We start from the raw sequence: 27267 nt of genomic DNA, 5'->3' as shown, positions 1-27267 counted from the left end.
TTCTGTGGGTGGAGTGGACATGTCTGGACCCTCCTGTCTGGTGGCGTTGGGTAGTGGTCCTGCAGGGGTGGAAAGGCATGATTATTGCATCTGTGTGTGGCATGGTGTGCAATGGGTGGGTGACCGTGTACCCCAGTGCTTGCATTCCTGTGTGGGAGCTTGTGTGATTATGGTTTAGGGGGGTGTATGGGTATGTGCAGTGGGCATGTTTTAGTGATGGGTGTCCATGCTTTGTTGTTGCATGCAGGGCTTGGTGTTGGGATGTGTGGTTTGTGATATTGGGACATTTGTGAGGAGTTAGAGTGATAGGGGTGAGGGCGAGGGTGGGGGTATGTGATAGCATGCAGGTAGGGTGGGGGATGTAATAGTTAAGATTTGACTTACCAGAGTCCATTCCTCCACCAACTCCTGCGAGGCCTTCAGGATGCAGAATCGCCAAGACCTGCTCCTCCCATGTTGTTAGTTGTGGGTGAGCAGGTGGGGGTCCGCCGCCAGTCCGCTGAACCGCCTGGTGGTGTCTTGAGACCACAGAACGCACCTTCCCCCGTAGGTCGTTCCACCTTTTCCTGATGTCCTCCCGATTTCTTGGGTGTTGTCCCACTGCGTTGACCCTGTCGACTATTCTTCGCCATAGCTCCATCTTCCTTGCAATTGAGGTGTGCTGCACCTGGGATCCAAATAGCTGTGGCTCTACCCGGACGATATCCTCCACCATGACCCTGAGCTCCTCCTCCGAGAACCTGGGGTGTCTTTGCCGTGCCATGGGGTGGTGTAGGTGATGTGTGGGGTGGAGTGTGTGGTGATAAGTGTGGTGATATGTAGTGGTGTGTTGTGTGAGGTGCGTGGAAGTTGTGGGGGTGATGGTGTTATGTGCCTGTGGATGCTGTTATACTTGCTGGTGGTGTCTCTCTCTGTGCTTCGTTCTCGATTTTTGGTAGTAGGGGTTTGTGGGTGATGTGGGTGTGTGTTTTATACTGTATTGGGTGTGTGGGAGTGGTGTGTGTGTATGTGTATCAGGTGTGTGTATTTCGAATTGTCCAATGTGGCTGTGTTTTGTAAGAGTGTGTGTATTTTGAGCGCGGCGGTGTGTACCGCCAATGGAATACCCTGGTTGAAAGACCGCCGCGTGGATTCGTGTGTCGTGATAGTGTGGGCGTATTTCTGTTGGCGTGACGGTGTCGGTTTTGTTTTCGCCAGTTTATCACTGACCTTTGGTGTGGCGGACTTGTGTGGGTGTCTGAATTTTGGCGGCTTCCGAGATGTGGGTCATAATAGCTGTGGCGGAATTCTGCGGCTGCGGCGGTGTGTTGGCGGTCTTCTGCACGGCGGTAAGCAGCTTTTACCGCCAATGTTGTAATGACCCCCTAAGTCTTTTTCGCCCTGAGGCTTCAGAAAACAGAAGGGAAGCTCAATCCAAGCCCTTCAAGAGTACTTCATAGCAAAGTCAGAGGGCAGCAGGGCAACAGCAGCGAAGCAGTCCTTCTCAGCAAAACAGTACAGATGAGTCCTTTGGGCACCCAGGCAGTTCTTCTGACGGAGTTCAGGTGTAGATCCAGAAGTGTCGGATTTGGTGGGGTCAGAGACCCTGTTTATATACCCAAAAATGCCTTTGAAGTGGGGAAAACTTCAAAGAGTGGTTTTGAAGTGCACAAGTTCTCCTTTCAGCCAGTCCTGTCTGCTAGGATCCCTGTGGGGAGGTTAGCAGTTCTTTGTGTGAAGGCAGGCCACTGGCCTTTAAAATGCAATAGAGAGCCCCTCCACCCTTCCTGCCCAGGGAGACTCATTCAGTATTCAGATGAATGCAGATGTGACTGAGTGTCTTGTGCTTATGGCTGTCTGCGTGGAATGCACAAGGGGAGCTGTCAAATAGCACAGACCAGATGTGGATTGGAGTCAGGCTGTAAGGCTCAGATGAAAGTGAGTGCCGAGAAATGCCCACTTTCCAAAAGTGTCATTTCTAAAATAGTAATATTAAATCCAACTTCACTAATAAGAAGGATTTTCCATTACCATTCTGGCCATACTAAACATGATGTGGCTACTCCTTCCAGATCAGAATCTACCACTCAAAAGTATATGAGGGCAATTCTAATGCTAGTTTATGAGAGGAGCAGGCCTCACAGTAGTGGAAAATGACTTTGTGAGTTTTTCACTACCAGGACGTGTAAATCACATAAGAACATGTCTTGCCTTTTACTTACACAGCACCCTGCCCTATGGGTTACCTAGGGACTCCCTTAGGGGCAACTTATATGTAGAAAAAGGGGAGATTAAGGCCTGGCAAATAGTTTTAAATGCCAAGTCGAAGTGGCAGTGAAACTGCACACACAGGCCTTGCAATGGCACATGTGAGACATGGTTAAGGGGCTACATATGTGGGTGGCACTATCAGTACTGCAGACTCACTAGAAGCATTTAATTTACAGGCCCTGGGTACATGTAGTGCACTTTACTAGGGACTTACAAGTAAATTAAATATGCCAATTGAGTAGGAACCAATGTTACAATGTTTAGGGGAGAGAGCACATGCACTTTAGCACTGGTTAGCAGTGGTAAAGTGTGCAGGGTCCTAAAACTAGCAAAAACAGTGTCAGAAAAATGGAGTGAGGCAGACAAAAAGTTGGGGGATGACCACCCTAAGGCTGTCAAGTCTAACAACTTCTATTCCTCGCACCCACTTGTTCCAATTTGGCAAGACAACATAGAGCCATGCTTTGAATGGAGCGCCAACCAATCTCTTGCTTTCTGTGAATCGCTGACGGTTTTCAGCTGATTTCATACAAAGCATGCAATCAGACCTTCTGTTATTTATTTATGGTCCATTTGATCAGGTGTAGGCATTCTTCCAAAAGCAAACAACTAATCATAGCAGCTGTCACAGCTCCATCATTCAAAATCTGCATTATATATCCAACCTCAAAATCTTTAAAATATTCCAATAGATTCATGCCTTACACATAAAAGAGCACAAGTCCCTTTGGAACCTTCACAGGTACCTTTGGAGACTTGGAGCTAGTTTCACCTTTTCCAAAAGTACCTATCTCTGCATAACAAGTCCCTCCTTGTCTAAGGCTATACTTTTTTACCTACAATTCTCTTTTTCTTTTCTTTTCTTTTCTTTTCTTTTCTTTTCTTTTCTTTTCTTTTCTTTTTGTTCCATTTCCTTCTTTCTCACCTGCTCGTTTTTCTTTTCCTCCCTACCTCCATCCTCCAGTCCCCGCCTCCTTCCTTCCTATTCCTGGCGGGCTAAACTCACCTCCTCCCTTTCAGACTTTCTGCCCTTCCCGTCTTCTCCAGCCTTTTCAACATCCTTTGAAGGGCCAACTGAAAGTTTAAGGCCTCTGCTATGCTTAACCCATCCAAAGGAATGACTCTTTGCATAACTGACAGTGGTACTCTAGAAATCGGTAGTGGAGATTATCTCAGGGAAACCTCTGAAATCAAATTTGTGAACACACTGTAGGATGCTGCCTCTCTATATAGTGAACAAAAATGATGTGCACTGTGTAAAGAATCCATGCAAATCTCACCTTGGTTTCCAGAAGTAAAAAGCAGACCACCTACTGCTCTGTTTTTGTAGTAGTGTGAGCGCGCAGTTGGGCTTATCTTGGAGATCTGCTAAGCATTTGTTGTAAGCATTTGTTGTACTCACAGTATCAATAAATATGGACACACGCTCTGAAGAATACCTTGAGATTTTTATAACATTTTAAAGACCAAGATCATCAAATTCGGGTAGCTTCTTTTAAAGAAAACTTTCTGTTTCTGTGCGTAACTATGCACCACAGGTCAATAGGAGAAATCTTTAAAAATGCATATAAAACCAGGCAATGTTCTTACAAGTGTCACCTTCTGTTTTTAGGTTGAGGTCATTGAGATGTCCTGTGGGCTAACTGGAGAAGTTCGGGCGGTTCCCGGTTTTGCGAGAGCAGCGGCTGAAAGTCTTGGAGCTGGTGAGGGGACCGCTTGGGAAGGCACTGCACAGATGGACTGAAAGATAAGTCCGGTGGGTCCCTGTGGAGTGTAGAGGTCACAAGGGGTTGGGGACCCCTAGAGCACAGCTGGTTTGTCTATGCAGGGGCCAGGAAGGCCAGGTGCAGCATGAATTGGTCAACCAAGGGTTGTGGGGCCTAGGGTCCTTGGAGCCAGATGCAGGTCACTTTGAGGGTGGGGTTGCAAGTCAGCAGGGCCACTCTGGAGGGTGGTTCTTGGGCGTCCTGAAGTCCCTCAAATGGATCCTGCTTATAGTCTTCTGGGTGACTGAAGTTTGGGGTCCAGTAAATCGGGCTATGGCACATCTCAGACACTGGAGGTCTTAGTGCCATCAATCTTGGCACTGCAGGGTTTGTCCTCTGGGCCAGTTGGGTGGAATTTGGTCAGGCTGCTTCTCTGGTTGGTAGGTAAGCAGCCAGTCAGTCAACTGGACTTTAGTGGTTTCTTGCTTGCAGGGTGCAGAGAGTGATGCCTTCACTCAGAAGGAGGTTCTTGAAAATGTGTAGAAGCCAGACAGTCCTCTGGGGTTTCTTAGAGTCTGTCCATTGTCCAGTAATCCCCTCAGTGGCAATTGTCGAGTCCTGGGTGCAGCAGACAGGGTTTGCTGCCTTTTTCTTCCTGCAGCAGGGCTTCTGTTCTCGTGCCTCAGGTCTTCTTTGTCACCGGTCTTCTTTTGTCCATCGAATCTGGTCTGCATGTTTAGGGATGCCCACTAAATACTGTGTTTAGTGGGCATTAGAGGGAGTTCCTGGTAGTGACCAATAGGCCACTTACCTTTGGGTGGCTACATCCGCTATGAGACCACTTCCTGTGGGATGGGATCACATCCCTAACCCTAGCTGGCTATGTTCCTGCCATCCAAGATGGAAAAAAATGAAATGGAGTGGTCACCTCGCCTGCCACACCTGAGGGGTGGTGCAGGCTGAGGGTTGTCACTCCCCCTATCCTTTGTTAGTTTTCCCACTGTTTCCCCCACCAAAAGTGGGGTCTGGAATGGGGACGGGCATCTGCTGCTAGCAGTAAATGACTGGAATGGTGCTTCAAAGGTGGCATGGCCTTTGAAGCTTCCTGCCAGAGCAGGGCACATTCCTGGAGGAGGGGGTGTGACACCTCCACTCAGGAAAGGCTTTGTCTTCTGGGTCCAGAGAGCAGGAGCTCTCATCCCAGGCATCCAGAACTGTGTCTGGGGTGGCAAACTGGTTTGGACTAGTCAGAAACCCTGCGAAAATGGTGTAGGTTTTGCAGGGGCACCTCTAAGGTGGCCCCTGGGTACTTTTTTAGAATCAATCCAACACTGGCACAATGAGGAATTTTTTATTCGGAGTAGTTTGATATCAAACAACCCATGGTTCAGATTAGCCATCATGTTGCTGGGAACCTCGTAATGACCAGTGTCCAGTACTTGTACTTGCTAAGGCTCCCCTGTACACTTACTGTGCCTTAAGGTTTTGTAAAAACGCAGTAGGGGCATATTTGCTCATGCAAACATTTTGCCCTCACATGCATTATAGTACACCCTGTCTTAGAGCTGTAAAGCCTGCCAGAGGGGTGACTTACTTATAGTGCATGCAGTGTTAGTGGACTGGGCACTCTTGGTGAGTGCCATGTAGAGTTTGTAACTTTTAAATACACCAGGTCAAGCACTTGCACTGGCAGTCTGCATGAGGCTGGTGTCGGGGTCTTTTAGTGTGGTACAATTGGTGCTGCAGCTCTGGGGGACCATCTTCAGTACCCAGGCCCTAGGTACCAGGGTACCATTCACTAAGGAGTTACAAGGGTGGCTGAAGCACCAAACATAGTACATTTTTGGGGAAAGACATCTAGCCCTGGGAACCTGCAGAATGCAGCACACATATAAGTACCAAATTGTGATTGTTGAATGATTGTTTATGTGCAGGAAGGAACACCTTCCTGCACATAAGCAATCATTCATGGCCTTTTGCTTTTTCTATGTGTGCTGCAGTCTGCAGCACACATAGAAAAAGCAAAAATGAGAAGAAATGAAAGTATTTCTCTTTGTTGTGCCATGCTGATGCCACCCGTGGGGTGGAGTTAGCTTTTGGCGCTGCCTCAGATTTATGTTTCCTTGTAAATCTGGGGCAGCGTCAAAAGCAATGGGTGTTGTGGTGAACACCTACAGCAACACCCATTGCACGCCCGTCAGCGGCAGCAAACTGCTTCAGAGGGGGGCAAATGTACAAGGCGACAATAAGCCACAAAAAGTGGCTTAATGCCGCCTTGTAAATATGGCACATGGCACAGTACCACCGTAGCGTCACAAAACTTGATGCTACGGTGGTGCTAGGGGCTTGTAAATATGCCCCTATGAGTTTTCATTTGTGTTCAGTATCTCGAACCAGAGGCTGCCTCTCTACATTTTTTACATTGTACATATAACCTTTAGAATAGTTTTTTCACATCACTGTTGCACTTCTCACTGCACCGTCGCTTTGGAGCACCTATTTTGATGCAAGTCAGACGCGAAGTCAACAGCCGGTCCCTCCGAGTGCCTGGTCTTCCATCCTATTAGATACAGGTGGGCGCCAGTAAACTCATCTAGGCGGCGAAAGGGGGATGTTTTGCCAAACTCCGTGCTTCAAGCAAGGCGCAGAGTGGCGAAAAACTGAGAACTCTTCCGGCAGAGTGCAGTTTACCCCCACCCCTAGGGCCATAATTAAGGGTCCCTAGCGCCACTGGAGCGTCACTTTTACAGTACTGCACCGTATTTACAAGGTGGCATTAAGTCACTATTTGTGGTTTAGTGCCACCTTGTAAATACGGCCCCTTCACACCCAGCACTTTGCGTGGAAGGGGCATGCAATGGGTGTTACTTTGGGAGTTCCACAGCAGCACCCATTGCATTTTGACGCTGCCCCAGATTTACGAGTTTTCGTAAACCTGAGGCAGATCCAAAATCTAACACCACCCCAGGGGTGGCGTTTGCATGGTGCAACGAGGAGAAATGCTTTTATTTCTCCTCATTTTTTGCTCTTTCTATGTGAGCTGCATTCTGCAGCACACATAGAAAGAGCAAATCACCATTTAAGATTGTTTTTGTGTAGGAAGGTGTTTCTTCTTGCACAAAAACAATCTCCCCCTCAACACAGCCATCCTTGCACAATGGTGCAAGGGTTGCTGCGTTGGCGCACGCCAGCAAATTCAGTGCCGGCGCAGGGGAAAACACAGGGGTGCGCTGTATTCTATTAGGTACGGCACATCCCTGCGTTGCGAAAATTACAGTGCGCAACGCTGCCAAATTTGGCCCAGTGACACGCACCGTAATTTTCCCATAAATCTGGCCCCAGCTGTCTCTCTGACAGACTTTTTCTGGACAGCCAGGCTCACGAGAATGAAAACTGCACAATGTAAATTTCTGAGAAATGTTGCGAATGTCATGGTGCAAGGGTGCCTGCTTTGGAGCTAGACAGCCAATAGTGCACTGGCACTAGGAAAGGACAGGGATGCACTCTACATGTTAAATACAGCACACTTCTGTCCTTTCCCTTTTATGCAGCGCAGTGCAGAGTTTACTGCACCATTTTTGGGGGGGTCCCTGTGGGGGAATGCCTCCCTTTCATACATCATACCTGGCACAAGTATAATGTGGCGCAAGGATTTACAAACTGGTGCAATTGTGACATTGCACCAGCTTGTAAATACTGTTCAGGGTGAGGGACTGTTTTTTGTTACCATAGCGTAAAAACAATTATGCTACGGCAGCGCAAGTGCCTTGTAAATTAGCCCTGAATTATTTTTTTCTGTGTGAAGTCTATGGCAGCAGCAAAGGAAATGGGCCAGACGTTCCTTAGACTGGGCAATGGATCTTTAGGTGTCTAATGAAATTTACTTTTTGCTTTGTTGGTATAGCTCTATAATGGTGTAGGAAGTTGGCTCTGTATATACTATCTCAAAGTGAGAAATAGTGTGCACAGAGTCCAAGGGTTCCCCTTAGAGGTTGATAGTGGCAAAATTAGATAATAGATGCTCTATTTGTGGTAGTGTGGTCGAGCATTAGGCTTCTCAGAGGGTAGTGTGAAGCATTTGTTGTATTTTCTTAATTTATTTCAGAACCACAAGATTCAGAATTTAGGTAAGTACATACATTGTAAGGTACTTCACACAGGTAAGTATGGAACTTTGAATGAAAACAGTAATGTACACAGTTTTGGCAAAAATGGCACTAAGCTATTTTAAAAGTGGACACTGCAAAAATCAACAGTTCCTGGGGGAGGTAAGTATTGGTTAATTTCTCAGGTAAGGAAATCACTTACAAGTTTAGTCACCTGGGCATAGGCAACCCACAGTTGGGGGTTCAAGTCAACCCCAAACACCCAGCACCAACAACACAGGGCCGGTCAGGTGCAGAGGTCAAATTTGGGCCCAAATAGCATAGGTGCCTATGAGGAACATGGGTGCTCCGGTTCCAGTGTGCTAGCAGGTAAGTACCTGTGTCCTCGGGGAGCAGACTAGGGGGGTTTTGTAGAGCACTGGGGGGGTCCCAAACAGGCACACAAAATACACCTTCAGCGGCACAGGGGCGGCCGGGTGCAGTGTGCAAAGTAGGTGTCGGGTTGTAGATAGGAATCAATGGAGAGATCCGGGGGTCACTCTGGCGATGCAGGCAGGGCACAGGAAGGCTTCTCGGGCCATCGACCGACTGGGCTAGGACGAGGGCTGCCTGCTGGTCACTCCTGCACTGGTAGTTGGTTCCTCTCGGTCCTGAGGGGCTGCGGGTGCAGTGCTTCTTCCAGGCGTCGGGCTCCTTTGTTACCGGGCAGTCGCTGTCAGGGGGAGCCTCTGGATCCTCTCTGCAGGCGTCGCTGTGGGGGTGCAGGGAGGTCAACTCAGGGTGTCCACGTCATTGGAGTCGCCTGGGGGGTCCTCTCTGCGGTGTTGGTTCCTCTGGAAACCAGCCAGGGGCGTCGGGTGCAGAGTATGAAGACTCATGCTTCCAGAGTGATGCTGGAGTCTCTTTAAAGATGGTTTCTTTGTTGCAGTTTTGGACAGAGCCGCTGTCCTCAGGAGTTTCTAGGTCCTTTAGGTGCAGGTCAGTCCTCTGAGTCCTCAGAGGTCGCTGGTCTCACTGGATGCATCGCTGTGCAGATTCTCTGAGTCTAGAGACAGCCCAGTAGTGCTGGGACCAAGTCAGTTGTTGTCTCCGTCGTCTCTGCAGGGCTCTCAGGTCAGCAGTCCTTCTTCTTGTTTCAGATTGCAGGAATCTGATTTCCTGGGTTTAGGGTCACCCCTAAATTCTCAATTTAGGGGTGTGTTTAGGTCTGGGGGCAGTAGCCAATGGCTACTGTCCTTGAGGGTGGCTACACCCTCTTTGTGCCTCCTCCCTGTGGGGAGGGGGGCACATCACGAATCCTATTGGGGGGAATCCTCCAAAACAAGATGGAGGATTTTCCAAGGAGGGGTCACTTCAGCTCTGGTCACCTTAGGGGTGGACCTGGCTGAGGGGGTGACTCCTCCTTGTTTTTCTCATTACCTCCCCAGACTTGCCACCAAAAGTGGGGGCTGTGTCCGGGGGGTGGGCATCTCAACTAGCTGGAGTGCCCTGGGGCATTGTATCATGAAGCCTGAGCTTTGAGGCTCACTGCTAGGTGTTGCAGTTCCTGCAGGGGGAAGGTGTGAAGCACCTCCACCCAGTTCAGGCTTTGTTTCTGGCCCCAGAGAGCACAAAGGCTCTCACCTCAGGGGGTCAGAAACCCGTCTTAGTGGCAGGCTGGCACAGACCAGGCAGTCCTGCACAGAAGGATTGGGTAAAATACAGGGGGCATCTCTAAGATGCCCTCTGTGTGCATTTTGTAATAAATCCAGCACTGGCATCAAATTTACCAAACTTCCCAGTGTTCAGTGTAGCAATTACAGAACTGTGGAGTTTGTTTTGACAAACTCCCAGACCACATACTTAATATGGCCACACTGAACTTACAATGTCTAAGAATAGACTTAGACACTGTAGGGGCATATTGCTCATGCAGCTCTGCCCTCGCCTGTGCTATAGTGCACCCTGCCTTAGGACTTTAAGGCCTGCTAGAGGGGTGGCTTATCTCTGCCACAGACAGTATTTTGTGTGCATGGCGTCCTGAGGGGGATGCCATGTTGACTTTGCCTTTTTCTCCCCACCAACACACACAATCTGCAATGGCAGTGTGTATGTGTTAGGTGAGGGGTCCCTTAGGGTGGGACAACACATGCTGCAGCCCTTAAGGACCTTCATGGTCACAGGGCCTTTGGTACCACTGGTACCTTTTACAAGGAACTTATCTGTGTGCCAGGGGTGTGCCAATTGTGGAAACAATGGTATATTTTTAGTAAGAGAACACTGGTGCAGGGGCCTGGTTAGCAGGGTCCCAGCACACTTCTTAGTCAAGTCAGCATCAATATCAGCCAAAAAGTGGGGGGTAACTGCAACAGGGAGCCATTTTCCTACAAATGGCAAATTGACAAAACATAGGGCCTGATTACTACCTTGGCAGAGGGGATTACTCAGTCACAAACATACGGGTATCCTGCCCGCCATATTGCAAATTCCATTATATCCTGTGGAACTTGTAATACGGCAGATGAGATATCCGTCACGTTGATGATAGAGTAATCCTCTCTGCCAAGGTCATAATCAGGCCCTCAGTCTAGCGTATTTTATAGAAACTTATTTGAAGAGTGTTCTACCACAGTTGTTCTCAACCTTTTGACTCCTGTGGACCCCACTCAATCATTACTGGAAGCCAGGAACTCAAGTGAATCACTGTTGTAATCCGAGGACCCCCACTGAGTCATTACTTGAAGCAAGAGACCCCAGCCTAAGCATTTTTGATGATTTGAACTGAAAATAAATACACAAAGTATACAGAAACAAACATTTATCGAACAAATACAAAAGGGCCTCATTACGGTTTGGTGGGTGGCGGAAGCCGCTCGCCAAACTCGTTAGGTTGGAAGACTGTTAGTTCAGTCTTCCACCTGCTGGCCCTATTATGAGTTTCCTGCTGGGCCAGTGGGTGGAAACTCTGTTTCGCCCACTGGCCCAGTGGGAAACTACCCACAATATTGACGCCGGCTCGTAATCAAGCCGGCAGCAATGTTGCGGTATGTCGGGTGCAACAGCACTAGTCGTGCTGAAAAGTGTGACGTGGCTGCCCACAGGGCCCTGGCACCTCATCTACACAAGCCTTTGCATGGCAGTGGAACCGCCATGCAAAAGCTGCCAGACACAGAAGCCGTGGTCCCCAGGGCAGCTCTGCAGTTTTTAATCCATACCCCCAGCTGAACCCAAAGCCTGTGTCTATCAATGCAAACAAATGCTGTTTCAAAATCTAACAAGCAATCATATAGTGTCATGAATTTGGTTTTTACATAATGGTTTGACAAAATTAAAAAAAGCCCTGATATTATCTAGTGTGCCACTATTTGCAATGAATCCTGTCTGGTGCAAGGGAACCCTTCTCTTTTTGTGTCTGGCCATTCATTTAGGTCTTTTATCAATAGGAACATGTAAAATATAGCTTCTACATCAAGTAGGGCTATCATGTGATGATTTTCAGGATCTGCCATTGAACCCTGCTTGATTACAGGATGAAGCTCTTCCAAGAAGATTGGCTAGAGCTTGAATTAAAGCTACCATTGAAGAGCAGGGTTAACTTTGAAGCCCAATAGGAGTGCTCAGACTTGAAAATTTTAGAAGGGATGCCATTAAGCCTCAGATCTCCATCAGATCTCCCTTTCCTGATAATGACTGATACTAGTTTCTCACAACACCAGTCATATGTGCCAGGCTCCCTCAAGATCTCCTTCACTGATATATGCTGGCACCATTCTCTGGATGTTGTAGGTAGAGGAGGTTAATCAATTTCATTTTCAAATTGAAATTTGGGGGCCGCAGATATTACAGGCTATGCTCTGAAGGACGCATATTAATTCTCTGTCCCACTGTATGATGCTTCAGACTTGGAACCAGCAAAGGCACACATCTCTACAGGAATAATGTAACACTATTACACTCTGACGCCTGTTGGATAGACATAGATCTCTTCTATCTATGTGTATCCAACATCTATGAGTTCCAGCCTCAGCAGCAATGGGTATGTGCTGAGGATGGAACCATTTCGTCCTTGCACCGGTCCTCAGGGGAAGCGCTGTTGTTCCCCCGTGGGCCGCCCATTTAACTTCCTCAGACAGGGATGGCAGAGGAAGTGCTTCCGCCACCACCCTCAAAACCCCCAAGCTGATCCGATGATCTTGGCACACATGGCGCACACCAACGTCATCAAAAGGTGCTGGTACTCGCCAGAAGCCATTTGGCTTTCAGTACATGGGAGAACAAGTTATATTTTGCCTTCTGGGGAGGAGCAGCATGCAAAGAGACATGGGGGAAAGAGAAAAGTTTTCTATTTCCCCCGATGTCTTTTTCCAGCACATTCCTGTTGCACAATTGTGTGTGGGGCGGTGATTGTGCACCTGGAATGCAACAACTAGCAACAGTGTCACTCCCACTATTATGGGTATTGTTTTGGCTATTTTCTGCCCTCCCTTGGGGCAGATCGGCTGTAGTGGGAGGCCCATCTGCCCCCAGGGAGGCAGAAAACTCACTAGCACCAGGGATAAATATATATTTATGTTTGGGGCAGCTCACTGGGCAAGGGTCGCTCCAAACACATTTTTCTACCCCCGGGGGCAGATCGGCCATAGATGGAGGCCCATCTGCCCCTAGGAGGGGGGCAGAAAACCCCCTATCACCATGGATAAATAAATATTTATGTTTGGGGGGGCCTTGGGCAAGTGTCTCCCTAATTGGGAGGGTATTTTTTTTAATTTAGATCTGGCCATTTTCTGCCCCCCAGAGGCAGATCAGCAGTAGTTGGGCCCCCACCCCCAGGCAGATTGGCCTTAGTTGGAGGCCCATCTGCCCCCAGGGTGGGCAGAAAACCCACTAGCACCAGGGATAATTATATATTTATGTTTGGGGCAGCCTCTTCAGCAAGTGTTGTGCCAACTAGGGGGGGTATGTTTTTTTATATACTTTGGCCATTTTCTGCCCTCCCTGGGGCTAGATTGGCGGTAGTTGGAGGCCTATCTGCACCCAGGGTGGGCAGAAAACCCTCTAGCACCAAGCATAAATATATATTTATGTTTGGGGGTGGCCTCTTGGGCATGTTTCAGCACAACTGGGGGACAATTTAGTTTTTTATTTCCTTTTGGGCATTTTCTGACCCCAAGGGGCAGTTCAGCCATAGTTGGAGGTCCAGCTGACCCCGGGGTGTTAGAAAACCTACTAGCACCAGAGATAAATATATATTGATGTTTCGGGGTAGCCCCTTGGGTAAGGGTCACCCCAATTGGGGGGGATATTTTTTTATTTACTTTTGGCTGGTTTCTGCCCCCAAGGGGCAGATCAGCTGTAGTTGGAGGCCCAACTACCCCTATGGGGGGCAGAAAACCCACTAGCACCAGAGATAATACCACATTTATGTTTGGGGGGGGTGCCCTGGGCAAGGGTCTCCCCCACTTGTGGGATATGTGTTTTGATTTACTTTGGCCGTTTTTCTTTCCCTTTTTGTGACAGATTGGCCATATTGTTAGGCCCATCTGCCCCAAAGGGGGGCAGAAAACTACTAGACACCAGGGAAAGTTTATGTGTGCATGAACTAGAGTTCGGCTGGCAGTGTGCTTGGACTGGCGGTGTGTGTGGACCATCGCTTGGCTGGCGGTGTTTGTGGACTAGCATTTGTATGGTTACATAGCGCTTTATAATATTAACTGTTTTATTTCTTGTCATCAGTTGCATTTGTGGTTGTAATGGTTTATTTCTCTTTGTTATTCTAGTGCAAAGCTTTTTAGTTCCTTTGCTGTGATTTCTGCTTGTGGTTTCTGCATTGGTAGATCTGCAGTTTGTGTAGTTGCATGTGTTTGGTAAGAAAAAGTTTTTTTTGTACTGTTTACTCTAAATGAGTATCATTCCCCTGCAAGAACGTGCTTATGTAAATGTGGTAATAATAGCAATATATTTTGCTTCTGTTTTATTGTGTGTGACATTATCTTTGGATTTGTGCACGATGTGCATTGTGTTGTCTTGTGAGTCATTTCTTTTGTTCTTCCTTTTTAGTAGAATATTGATGGTGTTTGCTGTGTCTGTGCAGAGTAGCTGCTGGTGAGTCTAGCTGTCTCTGACAAGAGAGTGGTATCATTTTTCAGTATATAGGTGTTTGTGTGCTTTGTATTGATTGAGCTTTCCTTCCAGATTACCAGTAGTTTTACTTTCTGTTTGATAAGGCCACATTTTGGGGCATATTTACAAGAAAGTGGCTCATCAGCTGTGATGAGCCACTTTTCCTGCTTCGCCCTGCGCCCCCAACATCACCATGGTAGCACTGTATTTACTAGACAGTGCACCTTTGTGCATGTTAGCACAATAGCATCATAATTTATGACGCTATTGTGGAGCTTTGCTGGATTAGCTCCATAAATTATGGCGGTAGTCCAGCAAAGCACAGGAAGACCCATAGGTTATTATGCGAGTGTTAGTGTAACACCTGCCCTGAGTAGGCGTTAAAAATGATGGAAAAATGGGGCAGTGAAATTTTGTAAATTTCACTGCTGCATTCTTTTGGGCCTCCCTGAGTGGGAACGCCCTCCTTGCATACATTATACCTGGTAATGGTATAATGTGGCGCAAGGGGTTACAAAGTAGCGCAATGCATGAACTGCGCCACTTTGTAAATATGGCGCATGGTGGGGGCCTCCTTAACACCTCCTTAGCATAAAAATAATTATACCTGGGCGGCGCAAGGAGGTGCAAGGGGGTTGTAAATATGCCTCTTTGTGTAATACTTACACACTTGGTAGAGGACTGTTAGACCTGGCATCCTTGGCGTGGTCTCTCCTAACTTTTTGCCTCTGTTTCCCAGGTTGTTGATGTGTGCTTGACTCTGTTTTTGCTGTTTTTCATCCTCTGGGCACTTTACCACTGCCATCCAGTGCTAAAGTGCAAGTGTTCCTATGTAAAATGTATGTGTAATCAGCTTTATTTGATTTATTAGTAAGTCCCTAGTACAGTGCACTAGAGGTGCCCAGGGCCTCTAAATCAAATGCCACTAGTGGGCCTATAGCACTGGTTGTGCCACCCACTTTAGTCGTCCTGTAACCATGTCTCAGACCTGCCACTGCAGTGTCTGTGTGTGCAGTTTAGCACTGCCAATTCGACTTGGCAAGTGCACCCACTTGCCAGGCCTAAACCCTCCATTTTTATACATGTAAGAAACCCCTAAGGTAGGCCCTATCTAGCCCCATGGGCAGGGTGCAGTGTATGTTAAAGGTGGGACATGTACTTATGGGTTTTACATGTCCTGACAGTGAAATACTGCCAAATTTGGTTTTCAGTGTTGCAAGGCCTATCTCTGTCATAGATTAACATGAGGGCTGCCTTTAAATATCCTTAAAGCGCAGAATCCCTTTGGGAGCAGATAGACATGTGGAGTTTGAGGTCTCTGAACTCACAATTTAAAATCTTTTAGTGAAGTTGGTTTTTAGATTGTGTGTTTGAAAATGCCACTTTTAGAAAGTAGGCATTTTCTTGCTTAAACCATTCTGTGACTCTGCTTGTTTGTGGATTCCCTGTCTGGGTCACTTTGACAGTTGGGCTGTTTGCATCTCTCTCTAGACAGTGACACAAAGGGAGCAGGGGTGTAGCCTGCATATCCTGATGAGCCATCTGGGCTGAGGGGAGGAGTGGTCATTTACACCTGAAAGGGCAGTGCCTGTCCTCACACAATGCAGTCTTCAATGCCTGGTGTGTGACTGGGGCCTGGCCTGGGCAAGGCAGGATCTTACAACCAAGAGAGACTTTTCTTTGACGTTTGCCTACTTCAATGGCAGAAAGGAGTATAAGAAGAGGACCCAAACCCCTTGAAAATTAGAGTACTTGAAGGATTCAAGAGGAACTCTGCCTGGAGAAGAGCTGAAGAGAAGTGCTGCCCTGGCCTGTGACTGTGCTGTGTTGGGCTATCCTGCAGTTGTTGCTTCTGCCTGTGCAAGGGGACGGAGACTGGACTTTGTTGTATTCCTGCTTGAGAAGTACTCCAAGGGCTTGGAGTAGAACCTGCCTCCTGTTTTGAAGCCTCAGGACAGCAAAGGCTTCACCAACCAGACCTGAGTCTACTTGCTGTGGACTCTAGCTTGCCAGAGTGTGCCATTCTAGTTCCTGGACCCCTGGAAGTGAATTCCTGGGCAAAAACTAGTCTAACAATGTCAGATGACGTTGTGCGCCTTCGCAAAGGACACCAACGCCCAGAACTGCAACGCCGCTTGCCCCGAGGCCATGGACCTCGCTGAGTGCGACGACTCCGACGACTCTGTGAGCTGACGCTGCTACCCTGGAGCCACGACGCCACCTGCCCTGAGGCTGTGGACCCCGTAGAAGTCCAACAACCCTGTAGGCCTCGTGTCACTGGAGCCGCCGATCCCGTCCAACTTCGCTGACATCGGAGTGTCACAAGTCTGTGACAACCCAACGCCATCGCAGCACCTGCAGCCCTGTGACATCATCGCGACCCCTTGAGGTGGCCCCGCAGCATCGTGACTCCGCCGTACTTCGTATCTGCCGGAACGAAGGGACTGACTTCGCATCTGGCGCCGCTTCACCCCCACCACCCTGTAGTGAGGACCCAAGACCGCTGCATGATGCCGCTGTCCTTCTGCCCCGTGGCACCAGAACCTATGCTGCTTCGGACCCCACGACACTGCTTTCCCTGACTCCGTGCACCGGCCTGTTTTCTACTTGTTTCTTTAAGTACTCGACCTGGGGGTCGAGCGACTCCGTAAACGGCACCATTGGCATCGCATTGTAGGAAACGATTCCGTCACGACGTCGCATAATACCAAATTGCAGTATTTGTGCCTAAAGGCACTGTTTTCATACTTTTAAGTTCTAAATTCATACTTTTAACTGTATATTGTGGATTTTTACCATAACTGGTCTTGTTTTGTTTAGATAAATATTAGATATTTTTCTAAACCTGCGTGGTGTCATTTTGTAGTGTTTTCACTGTATTACTGTGTGTGTTGGTACAAATTCTTTACACATTGCTTCTGAAGTTAAGCCTGCCTGCTCGTGCCAAGCTACCAAAGACGTGAGCGGGGGTTAACTGAGGGTGATTCTCCTTTACCATGACTAGAGTGAGGGTCCTTGCTTGGACAGGGGGTAACCTGACTGACAACCAAAGACCCCATTTTTAACAATTACTTTTTAACGAAGGTCTCCATTCATAAGTAGATAACTACTACACTGGTGTGCAATTGTTCAGAGAATTGGGCAAAGTGGACACTGTTGCTTGTGGCACAATCCACTTAAACTGTAAAGGTTTACCCAAAAGAGCTTGTTTGTGAAAAGCTTGAGAGGGGACAGTGCAGTGCCTTGCATAGCGATGAACTTCTAGCTGTGAAATTTGCAGACAGATGAGATGTCCACATGCTGACTGCCATCTACGATGAAAGAATTTCACCTGAGAGTGTTTGGGGTCAGGTTGCTGAACTGCACAAACCTGTGTGCACTTTAGACTACAATAAGCACATGGGAGATGTAGATAGAGTGGATCAGAGGCTGATGCCTTACACTGCTGTTCATAAGGCTTGCATTTCGCATAAGAAGTAGGCTATACATTTATTTCATTTAGCTACCTTCAATGCCTCCATTGTCAAAGATGACATTTGTTCAGTTTCAGCTGTCTGTAATAGGCAGCCTTTTAGAAGTGGAACAGGCAAGAGTTTCTGGAGTTGACGCAGTGGAGAGTGTGGCTAGATTAAAAGATCGCCACTTTCCTGATCACATTCCTCCCATGCCCAAAAAAGACTTTCCCAGTGGGAGATATAAAGTTTGTATCTGAAGAGGTGTGCAGAAGGAGAGTTGTATGTCCTGCCCCGATTGTCCTTCTAAACCTGGTGTTTAAAATTGTACCACCCACAACGGATTTCTTGGAAGCAACCGTGAGCATAAAAGTAATCTAACTGTCTGTATTGTTTTATATTTTTTGTTCGGATTTCATAGTTGACATTAGTGTGATGTATTTAGTTAGAGCTGTTGTGTTAGTAGTTATAGTACTGAATTTACTTCCAATTAGTTTGTGTTTTCTTTTTTGTTAAACAAAATGTGAAAGCAGTGTGTGTGAACTGGCGCATGGCTGGTAGTGTGTGTCTGTTGGCGCTTGGCATGTGGTGTGTGTCAGCTGGCATTTGGCTGGTGGTGTGTGAGTAGTGACTTGCTGCTGGTCACTACACATACTGCTATGCTAACGCCAGTCCACACAATCCATCAGCCACCAGGTGGTGTGATTGCTGTGCCAGTCATTTGGGTGTATGAAAGTGATGGCCCTTGAATGATGCTGTCTGTTGATGTGAGTATTGTAATGTGCTGGGCACGTGGCTTGCGGTGTGAATGGTCTTGTGTGTCGTGTGTGAAAGGCCTGTAAAGCAGTTGGTGCCTTGTCGTGGCTTTACACCTAATGAGCTGTGATTCATTGGTTCAGTTTTTTTAACTTTCAATTTTTAACAATGCATTTAATTTTTGTGAAATCTCTTGTTAAAAAATGTTTATATATTGAACCATCACTCACTCTCCTGCCAAATCCAAGCAGTGTGTGTATTTAAGTGATGAATAGAAGGTTGTGCAGTAATAAATGTATTTTCTGATATTTTCTGCCACAGTGTACATTGTCTCTACATTGTCCATTGATGTGAGTGTTGCAATGTGCTGGCCCCGCAGCTGGCGGTGTGGATTGTCTTGTGTGTGTCACGTATGAAAGGTATGTGAATGTCCTATAAAGCGGTTGGTGCCCTGTCATGGCTTTACAGCTCATGAGCTGTGATTCGTTGGTTCAGTTTTTTTACCTTTCAATTATTAACAGTGCATTCCATTTTTGTGAAATCTCTTGTTAATAAAATTTTAAGTTCTGAACCTTCACTCATCCTCGTGCCAAATCCAATCAAGATGTGTGTGTACCAGTAGAAAGTGAGAAGAGAGAGCTTGCTCACCTTCCCAAATTACTATTTACAGCAACAAAAAGCGAGCACATTACTGAGTCTCTTACTTCTGTGATGTCCCAAACACAGAAATTATGAAAATCACTGTTGTGAACCTTTATTCAAGGTTACCACAATTAAAAACACATCATATTGGTGGGTAACCATAAGACAATGTTATTGCACTTCTCATAGTTGGGAATTCAACTCACAAAAAAATGCTCCACTGTTATCAGGCATCAAAGCACACCCCTGACATGCTAGGTGTCTTGGGTGGGATCCCATTGATAAGGCATGCCACCAACTAGGTTGGTGGGTGAAGGGTCTTTTTAACAAAACATGAGGGCTTTTTCAAAATTTCAGTTTTTGGGACATCACAGAAGTAAGAGACTTGGGGCCTCATTCCAACCCTGGCGGTCTATGACCGCCAGGGTGGATGTCGCCGGAAGCACCGCCAACAGGCTGGCGGTGCTTCATTTGGCATTCCGACGGATCGCCCAGCCGGGTCCGGCGGTTTCCCGCCGGATTACCCCCGGCTGGGAGAATCCTCCATGGCGGCGCTGCAAGCAGCACCTGCCATGGGAATTCCGACCCCCTTCCCGCCAGCCTGTTTCTGGCGGTTTTCACCGCCAGAAACAGGATGGCGGGAACGGGTGTCGTGGGGCCCCTGGGTTCCCCTGCACTGCCCATGCCACTGGCATGGGCCCCCTAACGGGGCCCCAGCATGATTTTCACTGTCTGCTTAGCAGACAGTGAAAATCGCGACGGGTGCAACTGCACCCGTCGCACCCCTGCAACACCACCGGCTCCATTCGGAGCCGGCTCCTGTGTTGCAGGGCCTTTCCAGCTGGGCCGGCGGGCGCTCCCTTGGCAGGCGCCCGCCGGCCCAGCGGGAAAGTCTGAATGACCCCCGCGGTCTTCTGACCGCGGAGCGGTCATTTGACGGGGTTAGTTTGGCGGGCGGCAACCGCCGCCCGCCAAACTCGGAATCACCCCCTTGGTATGGTGCTTGCTTCTTGTCTAGGGAGAATATACAAACTCTAGATATGTTTGAAAACTAGACACCTAGGGGAGTACAGGTAGTGTGCCTCTCGTGGATCCCAACAACTTTTCGTAATCCACAATGCCCTGCAAATCTCAAAAGGTGACTAAAATCACACATCTGCCTTGTATTTCCATACCATATTCTTCCACAAACTGAAATAAACCACACATTCCCTACCATCCAGCGTCCCCTCAGTCTCCCAATAAAAATGGTACCTCACTTGTATGGATAGTCTGAGTGCCCACGACAGTGAAGGGCCCAAAACCTGTTTTGGGGACATAAAATTTATCTCACAAAACAACCTGGTTTTGCAAGGGGGACACCTGCGTTTTTGGTCCTAGGCTCGGTAGCCATCTAAGGAAACCTACCAAACCCAGATGTTTCTGAAAACTAGACACCCGGGGGAGTCAGGAAGGTATGGCTTGTGTTAATCCCTAAAGTATTCTTACTCAAAAAACCCTGCAAACCTCACATTTGGCTAAACATCACATTTTCCTCACATTTCTGTGTGATATCACTGAGCCAGCACAAATTTCCTACCACCCAGCATTCCCCTTGGTCTCTCGATAAAAATAATACCTCACCCTGTGACACATATTAATATCTATGTGGATTTTGATGCGATTGTCATCAACAATGGCAATACTGACATTGCAAGAATGGAACCAATGATTGTTTTCATGCAGGTTGCCCTACAAGTTCATAGGAAAAGTAAATGGATGTATCAGTATAGTTTGGATTAATTTCCTTGGTAAAGACATATGAGTGAGTGGGTGAGATATGGCATATGTTTAGTGTCTAATTATGTGTAAATGCCACACTCAGGCATCTTTTAAGCACTCAGCAAAGAAGATAGATTTTAAGCTCCTCTTAATTCTTTCCTTGAAGGGCTGTATGGCTCTCTAACTGCCCAATTTTCTTATTGTTACATTCTCACACAAAATATGCAACTATAAATACTGTCAAATGTACTGCTTCATTTGGAAGAAATCAAACAATTTAACTTTGGAGTTGGTGCATTCTTCAACCAAAAGCCAGTGATTTACCTTCAGAATTGAACCTCTGTGTACCTCAATTGCACACAAGGCCTTATTATAGAAAGTGTTAAGTGGGCATAACACTCCTGAGTCCACTTTCTGGGCCTCTTGGTACTTTGGTATTCCAGAAGTGGCTGTAGATGCTTGCATAGCACTTTCTGTCATACAGATCACATCAGAGCTACATGTGTGCCGGTATAAATCCAAGGAGGATTTTCCCTCATTTGCTTGGTGATATGTCTCATGCAACTGAGAAAACATGTTGCCACTGCACCTATGCCATATTACAGATGCAGAGGCAAAGGATCTTTTAAAAGATACACTGACTGCGAACTACAAAGTAGGGCAGCACAATTAGTGTTCCTGTCCCCAAAGGGCCACCCTTGCTTGGGAACTAAGGGGTTCCCATGAGCCACCAAGACATTCCCTTGTAGACGAACACTCACTGTGTTTGCCATCTTCAGAGTGTCTTTACACATCATGCCCAGATTTACTAATATTTTATCCAAGGCAGTGTGGCAGCAAAAAATGCAGAGAGAAAAATGCACCATATCTATTAAGATTTCTCACTCAGCACTGGCACACTTTTGACTTCCAGGTACCAACTACACACACTTGCGCTATAGTGCAAGGGCGTGTGTGTTCTCTAAAGCATAGGTTTTGTACTGGAATGAGACATTTCAGGTACAAAAACTATCCTTGAATACTTTCACAACTTTGTATTTGTAATGAACAGTGCAGCAAACATGCAAAGTTTGAAGAATAAAGTGAAATGAAAATGTTTCTCCTTGTCATGCCTGCCTCAAGGAGGCATATGTTTTTTTCCCACAAATCACTGTCTACGAATGTAAGTAGATTCTGGTTTGCATTAAAACCCTTGGGTGGTTGCATAAAAATGCTTGTGTACCACCCATGAAAAACCCACCTGGCACACTATTCATCGATGTTGCACGTAGCTCAACTTTGTATTACTTGGGGGAACTTTCCAATACAAATCCTGGTTTGCGCTGGATTGTAAATTCTACTACAACTCACTTTTGTTATGCAACCCTGGCTCAATGTGTTAGTAAATTTGGGCCAACTGTTTTCTGCAGTCTCCCGGTTAGTTATGCCCGTTTTCTCCTGATGTCTTTCTAAGGTACAACATCTGTATATCTCGCATCTCATCTCTTTCATATTTAGCACACTCTTTTCACTCTCTCCTACAAATAATTCCTTGCATTTCCTCACCTCAAGTACTCCTCCTACACAAATGCATCCAGTCACTTGTAAGCACTTCCCTTTCTTTAGCTTTTGCCCTGGCAATAAATCATTAGTTGTGTACCTCTTTCACACATCTTTGCATGTGATCACATTTACATTTGACACACCTAACCATTGATCTATGCCCTCTGCAAAGGGGCCAAGAACTGGATGAACATATATTCTGAACTCCTTTATGACCCACTAAAGTCTACTGTAGAAAATTAGTTCTGCCTTCTGCCTGAAATCCACAACTCTCTATCGTGCCCCGTTATAAGCACCTACTCACAACCTAAACAGGTACATTTCCAAAGGGGCACCGTGTACCCCTGCTTGCACCCCGACTGATTGGGAGTCTTTTGCCTAGCATGTCACACTGAGGCAGGAAACACTACATTGGAATGCTGCTCTAAGGTGGGCAGACCTACAGATAAATTAAAGGTGCAGGATAGAGTGCTGCCACTGACCACAGGCAAAGCTGGTAGAGACCACACGTCTGGACACAACACGTTTGGCTTCCGCTCTTCTATGCTCTAAAGGAGCATGTTAATTCTAACAAATCTGAGAGAGATACTGTTGTCATCGCCCAATGAGTCCATACAAAGGAACTTAATATAGGATAGCACAGGACAGCCTGTTACACGTGGGTGAAGAGCCACTGGAAGCTCCATTTTAGAGTCACTCAGTGAAGTTGAGTTAGAGTCACTGTGTTGGCACTTACATGTCTTTTTTTTTTTACCTGTATTGTCCCAAGTATGAAAACTCTCCCTGAGATATGAGTTAGAGAGGTTCATCTTAGTACATGAGCAATTGTATCTCTCTGGGTGGCATATATAGTTTGTATGCGGAACTGACGCATGTTTAGGCAGTACAATTTTCCCCAGACATTCTTTTGGATGCAGTTTTCCTTACAAGATACGATTCACAAGGAAGTGCTGAAAAATTCAGATATCTGCCCCCTTTGGTTTCCTCCTATGCATGGAGTCATTTTTTGATTTTGGGGGATTAGCTCCTCCCCCAAATCAATCTGTCAATTATGATGTGAATTTCTAATTGCAATTGACTTTTCAAAAAAGTGAAACTCGCAATTGTGAAATGGACCCATAGTGATTTCCCATAAACTTCCCTGTACGTGGGGCTTCACTGATTTTGTCAGTGCCCCTTGTTTAGTGTACCTTTCCCCGTAAGTCTCCTTAAATTTGCATGGGCGAATCCACAATAATAGCAGATTTTCCCATATCGTAAGTGCACTTATTACTCTTGAAACATTCTACATATAAGGAACTTTGCACCGTTATTAGCTTATTTGGAAACAAGATGAGGCATATTTAAGAGCCCCTAGCGCCATCTTAGCATCGCCATAGCGTCATTTGTTTGATGCTAAAGCGGCGCTAAAGTGCCTTTTTCCACGTGCCTTATTTACAAAGTGACGCAATGCATGCATTGTGCCACTTTGTAAATCCTTGCACCACATTATGCTCGCGCCAGGCATAATGTATGTAAGGTGGCATTCCCCAAATAGGGGGACCAAAACAATGGCTCAAAGAAATATAAAAGATTTCTTTGCGCCATTTTTTGCGGCATTTTTAACACCTGCACAAAGCAGGTGTTAAAATGAGGCTGCCGTTGTTTTCAATGGGTCTCTAGGTGCTTTGCAGCATTAGCTTAACATTTTTTTAAACTAATCCTGCAAAGCTCCAAACTAGTGTCGAAAATGTTGACGCTAGTTCCCTAACTACCGCCACGGTGCTCTGTATGTTAAATGCGGCGCACACATGGTGGCGTTAGGCGAACACTAAGGGGAGCAGGAAAAGTGGCGCTGCATATGATGCAGCGCCACTTTTCTTAAATTTGGCCCGATATATTGATTTTGCAGACACCTTAGTAAGCTGTACGAATAATGCCTCTTTCTCAAGGGTGTGAGGTCCTGATACATTTTAAAGTGAGCAAGCCATGTATCCCATTCAGACTGATGCATATGTCACTCAATAGGTTTTGTTATGTGAAGCATCTGCCTGCGTCATGCACAAATTTATAATCAATATCTTACCTCTCGCCCCTCCACATCAATGCTGGTAGCTTTGGCCTGATCTAAACATAACACAAGAAAGAGAGAAGAAAAACATGACAGTGTAGTGAGAAAAGGGTTCTGTGTAACACACGACTATATTTTATTTTGCATAGCAGCCAACATTGTAAACAGTCTGATCCGTGAAACTCCTTCTTTCTGCCTATACATTTTATACATTATATACATTAAAGTTGTGTGCAAACTCCTAGAGGCAGGACGAGCTCTCCTTGACGTGGTTTTGAAAGCAGTTTCATTCACAGATTGGTGCTTGCATTACTTATGAGACCATGAACTCAGAAGAATTGTTAACCCTCTAAATCCCTTGCAACTACGTCACTGTAAGCTCTACAGAGAGTTGTACCATTCCCCTTCAACCACCTTGGCGTATATAACGAAAGGTCAACTGGAAGATGTCCCTCTGTATTCCACCATGACTCTTCATTTTCATCCCTCTTATATAAGTTGTGTCACTGTGAGTTCTGCATGAAGCTCACCCTTACTTCCTATATGAGGTGTTACTGTAACCTCTGGAAAAGGCGACACATTGCCCTCTCCACCAAACTGAAGGCCCACCCTCCTCATTTGGAGTTGGGCAGACCTTCAGTATGTTGACAGAGGAGATTACTCTGTCTCTGTCACTGAAGTGCATCTCTGATGACCTGACAGAGCAAGGGCCATCTGTGGTTTTGCCATTTGTCTGCTGCCCTATTTGGAGTAACAAACTAATGGCAAGTTTTCACTGGCCATCACCTCTCAATAAATTCAGGCAGTAAGGGACAGGGAGTCATTGTTTTTTTTAATCTCAAAAACGAAATCCCGCGCGAGTTTCAAGAACATTGAAAGTTTGCCATGTGGCTCCATCCTCTTGACAAAGTCGTCGGTCGGGTTTTCAATGCATTTACAGCAAATGCTGTGATTTCAGTTCCTGCCAATGCCTGAGGTGACCGGTGGACATCTCTAAATCTGGCAGGTGGCTTGCTCCCTCTTGTACTTTACTCTATTAACTCTAAATCGCAGCTGTCTATTTTGAGAAGTATCATTCTAAGGTCTGCAGAGAGCTCTATCGCACCCCTATGTGACCTGTGTCATTTTAGGATCTACAGAGAAATTTCCCTCACTTCCACTGCTTAATTTGTAAAACAAAGTAAGTGCCAGGACCCTTCTTGGGAGGCCACTGCTGTCTGCACCACCCATTGCCCCTGCCAGCACTGCCAAGAGCAGCACCACTTGAACTACTGAACATCGCACTCCTACAAGTGTGACAATTCAGCATATACTGGGGCACCCAAAGCTATGAAAACGGCACGAGTGGCAGCTAATGTTCTACCTTGATGTATTTTGACTTATTAAACCCAGTTGTGCTCATTTCAAAACTAGGCAGGTTGCCACCATGTGATGGATTGTCTCTAGAGCCAGTGCTGATTAAGTGCCGGTGCAGAGCACTGGAAACCACTGGCTCAAATAAAGCACTGCTCACTTCTCCTGTGTGAAACGTGTCACTTTGATTGGAGGTCTCTCTCACCTCTTCTGTGTGACTTAAGTGACAGTGTAAACACTCAAGTGTGTTCTCTCATTCCGCCTGTATGACTTGTGACTGTCTTTGTAAGTTCTATAGAGAACTCTCTCTTTCGTACCTACTTTGTGATTTGTGTCACTGTAAACTCTGCAGGAAGATCTCCCATACCCCTCTTGTGTGACACGTCACTCTGCAGGACGCTGTCTCTCACCTCTGCAGTGTAATTTATCTTAAAGTGCAAGTTCTCTGAGGCGTTCTCTCTCATGACCCTCCTCTGTGACTTGTTTCCTTGTTTGTTCCACGGAGGTCTCCATTTTAGTCCCTACTTTATGACTAGTGTCACTGTAAACTCTGCAGACAGCTCTCCCCCTTCTTTGTGACTTGTAGCATTGTAGGTTTTTCAGGGAGCATCCTCTCCGCCCTTCTGTGTGAATTTGAGCTTTCGGTTGCACCAGCTCTTATTTTTAGCCATCAACACTTATTTTTCTTCATCAGCCTTTGACCCCGAGCAAGACAGAGAAAAATTCAAAAGGGGTAAAGAAGGAGGAAAACAATGACAACAGGAGAAAGCAGGGATTACTAATAATTTACAGGATTGAGCTTGAGTATCAAGGTGTGTCTGATGATGGATTACTACCTCGGTATTTTGCATCGACTTTCCAAAGCACCTCGCTGGTGGCAGCTTCTAAGCAACATTTGGGCCCTTGCACTTATTATTTTACAAATGTATCACTGTAAACTCGCAAGTGTACTGTCGCCTACCTTCTGTATTAACCTTGAGATTTATAAAGCATGCTCTCAGATTCTACTCACTCACCTTTTAATAAGTGAAGAGATGTGCTACATGCAGCTGGCAAATGGAGGAATTTAAATGAATCCACTACTGCAGGTTCCAACAAGTTATAGACCATATAGCCCCTTCTTGACATTTTACAATGCCACAGGATTACACTAATAAAAGTCCATCCCAGCACATCTTTCCAAAAGTTCTCCCTCCAGTTTATGCCTGTTCAAGACCATAAACCTTGAACTAAATGTCTTCTAATGTACACCCCAGTGCACTAACCAGCAAAGTGTACTATGTCAACAGCCACTGGAATTATGCAGCAGGGCGGCAACGAATTATGTGGCAGGGGAGCACTAAATTGTTAAGAAAAGGCAAATTATGCATCATAATGCACTACATTTATTTATAATATTATTTTAAAAGTTGCAAAATATGGAGTCAGGAGACAATAAACCTGGTGCGTCAAACCTCCAGGGCATAAAACTTCAATATTGTGTAATTTTTACACATAATAATACTGTCTGGGGAAAGATTTTACCTCATTAGTTTAACAATCATATACAG

The 27267-nt window shown here is 46.4% G+C and overlaps 1 protein-coding gene across 1 annotated transcript in view; it reads right to left on the bottom strand.

The window, feature by feature from the left end:
• LOC138247279 (serine protease inhibitor Kazal-type 1-like) overlaps positions 1 to 27267 on the bottom strand; it is a 152000-nt gene that overhangs the window by 116334 nt on the left and 8399 nt on the right. The window contains exon 2 of the mRNA XM_069201998.1: positions 24380 to 24420. Coding sequence (XP_069058099.1) covers positions 24380 to 24420 — 41 coding nt within the window. The remainder of the gene's footprint in view (positions 1 to 24379; positions 24421 to 27267) is intronic.

Source organism: Pleurodeles waltl, chromosome 7 (assembly GCF_031143425.1).
Source record: "Pleurodeles waltl isolate 20211129_DDA chromosome 7, aPleWal1.hap1.20221129, whole genome shotgun sequence".
Classification (NCBI taxonomy): domain Eukaryota; kingdom Metazoa; phylum Chordata; class Amphibia; order Caudata; family Salamandridae; genus Pleurodeles; species Pleurodeles waltl.
The sequence above is the reverse complement of the archived record's forward strand: the minus strand, read 5'-3'. Positions and strand labels throughout refer to the sequence as shown.